Source organism: Arachis ipaensis, chromosome B02 (assembly GCF_000816755.2).
Source record: "Arachis ipaensis cultivar K30076 chromosome B02, Araip1.1, whole genome shotgun sequence".
NCBI classification, from domain to species: Eukaryota; Viridiplantae; Streptophyta; class Magnoliopsida; order Fabales; family Fabaceae; genus Arachis; species Arachis ipaensis.
In genome coordinates this window covers 13525643-13530093 of record NC_029786.2, presented here as the reverse complement: position 1 = coordinate 13530093, position 4451 = coordinate 13525643, and the positions used below count along the sequence as shown (strand labels likewise).

Below are 4451 nucleotides of genomic sequence, written 5' to 3'. Positions count from 1 at the left end.
CTTGTGTTTTGTATTTTTCTTTTTGAAAAAATATTTTTGTTTAGACTTAGCTTATACTTTTTTTCCTTTTGATACTAAAGAGGCCTAAAGAATGATGAAATATTAGACTATTTAAAAATGAAACACCCCACTACATTAACTAAATTGAATTGGTCTAGTGGCTAATTTACTAGTCTATGCAAGTGACAGATGTTTAAAAATTTTGTTCTTTAGTCGATTTATTTAGAAGGGCAATTCGAAAACATTGGAAGTTTTGTTTATTTAGTTGAAAATGCCTTGGGATAATCTCTAATAGTATGAAGAGGGGTTTCTTACCTAAAAACATATCGAACACATCATAAGTTTTGTTTTTTTTTTGTTAAATAAATTGGACAACCTTCAATCTTAATCTTAAGTATCACAAGACACTCATACTATACTTCACCAAAGTTTGAATGCGAACTAAGACATCAGCTGCCCTAGATTACATAAAACACTCATTTACACACACTATTACTATTAACATGGATTCTATATTCTTCACAGAAAATTTAAATCTGGTGTAGCTCCCAGCGAGACAGGTGATGCTGCCATTGATCTAAGGCCTCGGCTGCAACACGACACAAGTTTGAGACTCTAGTTGGATAATATAGTGGGCCAAAATGGACCTAACAATTAACTCCAATAAAAATATCCGGTTATTGGGCCCTGATAATTAAAAATATTTGTTAAAGCGGTGAGAAGAGAAGGGTGTGAAAATTTTGAATTCTCCGTCAAATTTTGTAAAATTTTTATTTTCCCACGCACACGAAGGTTTGAGCGCCACTTTTTAGATTTCGTTTTTATTTTCATAAAAATTCAAAATTAAATAAAAACGGAAGAAAAGTAAAACGCTCATTTAACTCATATTAATGACTCGTATAGTCGTATGAATGCTTCTTACTCCATAATCTCTCTCTCTCTCTCTCTCTCTCTCTCTCTCTCAATTTCTTCACATTTCTCTCGCTCTCTCAGGTAATCTGTTATTTCTCTCTCTGAAATTCTATGTTTTAGTTTGTGATTTTAAAATTGAGGTTGATTTTTCTGTGAAATTGAATAAGGTTTAGGGTTTAGGTATGGCGGGAAAAGGGGGAAAAGGGCTTCTGGCAGCGAAAACCACCGCCGCTAACAAAGACAAAGACAAAGACAAGGATAAGAAGAAACCTATTTCTCGCTCTTCTCGTGCTGGAATCCAGGTAAAGATTTACCTCTACGTTTCTTCTGATTTTAATTTTCTTTTTATTTATTTTCGTAGTCAAATGTGTTTACTGATTTTAAATCTTTATGTTAAATTGTGCACCATTTACAAAAAAGTTATTATTATTTGAAAAAGAATGGTTTGGTAGGGATTGGAGATTGTGGTGTTAGTTTTATGATATATTTTAAACGTAATGTGTATATAAAATATAAAGTAAGTTTTCCGAATGGTTTTGTATTTTAGTTGGTTCTAGCTTAGATAGATCCGCATAGCTATAAAGCAATTCTCCATTGTGATTTTGCTGAGATTGATTTGTTGACTTTAGATAATCTATTGATGTAGGTAAATGATACCCTTTGTGTGAAGTGGAATGGATTTTAGATTTTAAAGTTGTTCACTTTTCTGTTTTTCTTCTTAGTTTTTGATGGATCTGCACTCATAACCACATTTTATATTATCAGTTAAAAATGAATTATCTTTAATGTATGGTTCCAAAGTTATGTTACAATCATGAGATAGTGTGATTGAAACAAATAGTTCTATTGTTATGGCTACTATGTTACAATAATTTTTTAATTTCCACATTGATTTCCTTGGATTAAAATTTAAATGGTTGACTTTTCTTTACCTACTAGTCTTAGGCACTTATTCCCTTTGTGTGAAGAGGTGTGATATTTTTACATTTTAAAATTGTTGGAAAGTGGAACCTTAATCTCAGTTTGTATATTTTGTAGGACGTATTTACTGTTTTCCATTTGAGTTATTTCACATCTATATCTAGAATACTGCATTTGCTTATTGTTTTCTGTTGATGCATAACCTCTTGGTTCTTGACATGTATTTATCATTATTAAAAAAAGATAAAGTGTATGCATTATTATACAGTATTGAGTAGTTTTGAAATTTTGGGTGCTGGGAGTTTCCGTCATTTTCTGAAAGAGGTGTATTATTGCTATATCATTGCTCCCTTTGTTTTTGATATTCATATGGTTTGGTTCTAGTTTCCTGTGGGTCGTATCCATAGACAGCTGAAGCAAAGGGTCCAAGCTCATGGACGTGTTGGTGCAACTGCTGCAGTTTACCTGGCCTCCATTCTTGAATATCTGACAGCCGAGGTTCTTGAACTGGCGGGGAATGCAAGCAAGGATCTCAAGGTGAAGAGGATAACACCAAGACACTTGCAGCTTGCTATCAGAGGAGATGAGGAGCTTGACACTCTCATCAAAGGAACCATTGCTGGTGGTGGTGTCATCCCTCACATTCATAAGTCCTTGATCAACAAAACTTCCAAGGAATGATTGAATGAGTGATTCATTCATTGTTGTTAAGCTTCTGATTTATATATATGGCTGTTGACTGAAACCAAAACTTGTAGGTTGTTTTAATTATGATGACTTTGATTAAAGTAGGATTTAGCTTGATTCTCTTTTGCAAGTAGTTTGTTTTAGAACTGTGATGTTATGATGTAAATTAGTTATTGATGTTGCTTTTATGCGATCTTAACTGGTGTTTTAGATCTTATTTGGTGTTTCCTAAACAACCGTTTCCTTGTTACTCTGATTTGTTGACTTTAATGGGACAATTTACATTATATAAGATTTAAATAAAACAAAATTATATAATATAAGATCACACTTTGTAAAATTAATCGAGATAAAAATTTTGTCAATCTATTTTCATTATGCACCGCAGCATCTTGTGTCATGTAATAAGTCAACAAAAGAAAGCCTCCAATAAACAAAGAGGAACTAGAATCTTGTGTTCTACCAAATTGTTAAGATGCTTTTCATGCACTCTTTGTTCTTATTTAAACCCCTTCTCTCATCTTCATCCATATCCCTCTATTCTCCATAGTTGTTTCTCTCTCTTTATCTCTCCCTCTCAAAAATAATAATATTGGATGCAAAAATGATGATGGCACAACATGGCAATAATAATCTAACACTAACTTCACCTTATCAATGGATGATGAAGTTGAAGCATAAATCAAAATCTCCCTTTGTAGTTGGAGTTCTTGCAAGGCCAGCTGAGAATAATGCTCAAGAAACTAATGTCTACAAAGATAATTGGTTTGATCACTTAGCTATAAACCATTTATCAAAAAGTGTTCAAGCATCAACAGGTTAATTAATTCCTTCCCCTCTTTTCCTTCTTCCTCTACTTCTTCTTCTATAATTAAGAAATTTTAATAGAAAATATGAAATTTAAGGATTTTTTGGTTTAATATTTTTTATTTTCAGTCTTTTTATTTACCAAAAATTTTACAATAAAAAATAAAAACAGAAATTTCAAATACAAACCAAATATATCATAAATTTTAATATATTAACAATATATTAAAAAAAGTTAAAACTATTTATTTAAATTATTTCAATAATTGCTTTAATTCTATGACACCTTTTAGTTAAATTCTTAATTTTTTTTTTTAGCATAACTAGGTTTGTTCTTTGAGTTAGATTCTCTAGAGGAATTGAGTTATTTTTAAAACTAAGATTAAGATCTTTTAAAATGAAAAGATTTATAAAGAGAAAAAATAATTTTTTTTGGTTAACAAAAAATGTATATTTAATCACCATTGAATTAAGATAGTAAGACTCGTAAAAGTTATAAATTAATAGTAATTAGCCTCTTATTTTATTGCTCTAGCAATTTTTTTATTTTAGAAGATCCGAATCCTAAAAAGTATAGTATATCTCTATAATTACATAAATACTCTGTACTACTAATTGTATGTATATTATTAATTCACCTTAATTTTGAATCTTATTCAGGATTATAATTGTCATTTAATTTTTTTTAAAAACCAAAATATAAGATGATTAATTTTTAATTGTCAATAATATATGGACGGCTATTTTTATTGTTGTTGCTAAAGACAAATAAATTATCATTAAAAATAATTTTTGTTGTAGTGAACTTGTTAAATTCCTTTCTTGTTTTTATAATAACTATGTATTATAATTATTATTCATGAAAAATGGCAGATAAGGACAATGCTACCACCATCTAAATTTGCAAGGGAATATTTTGCTGCTTTTACCACTTTGTTCTTTGCTTGGTTGGTCGGACCCTCCGAGGTAACTAAGACACTATTTTATTTGTATTTTATATTCTTGATAAGGAAGTATAGGGAGTCAATATATGTGCCGTACAATGTATATAATGGGTTAATTTTAAATTAAAATTAAATTATGGACAATTAATTAATTAAATTAAAATTAAATTAATGTAAGAT

At 29.9% G+C, this 4451-nt stretch overlaps 2 protein-coding genes across 4 annotated transcripts in view; both read left to right on the top strand.

Moving 5' to 3' along the window:
• LOC107624898 (histone H2A variant 1) lies at window positions 846-2776 on the top strand. Of its 3 annotated transcripts, none has more exons than XM_016327385.2 (3): window positions 846-993; window positions 1080-1214; window positions 2218-2776. In XM_016327385.2, the coding sequence occupies exons 2-3, from the start codon at window positions 1095-1097 to the stop codon at window positions 2512-2514; spliced, it is 417 nt and encodes a 138-aa protein (XP_016182871.1). In that variant the 5' UTR covers window positions 846-993; window positions 1080-1094; the 3' UTR covers window positions 2515-2776. The 3 variants fall into 3 exon arrangements, with proteins under 3 accessions (XP_016182871.1, XP_020971184.1, XP_016182873.1); XM_021115525.1 differs by having other exon boundaries at window positions 863-993; window positions 1074-1214; XM_016327387.2 differs by having other exon boundaries at window positions 871-993; window positions 1086-1214.
• Window positions 4203-4451, top strand: part of LOC110268718 (beta-carotene isomerase D27, chloroplastic-like) — a 4760-nt gene continuing 4511 nt past the window's right edge. Inside the window, exon 1 of the mRNA XM_021115524.1 lies at window positions 4203-4293. Coding sequence (XP_020971183.1) covers window positions 4210-4293 — 84 coding nt within the window. The 5' untranslated portion in view covers window positions 4203-4209. The remainder of the gene's footprint in view (window positions 4294-4451) is intronic.

What these genes read in the sequence shown, in the direction of transcription:
- LOC107624898 (XM_016327385.2), top strand. Translation starts at nt 1,095, where the DNA reads ATGGCGGGAAAAGGGGGAAAAGGGCTTCTGGCAGCGAAAACCACCGCC. An exon ending in CTTCTCGTGCTGGAATCCAG is followed by an intron (nt 1,215 to 2,217) that starts GTAAAGATTTAC and finishes GTTTGGTTCTAG; the next exon opens with TTTCCTGTGGGTCGTATCCA.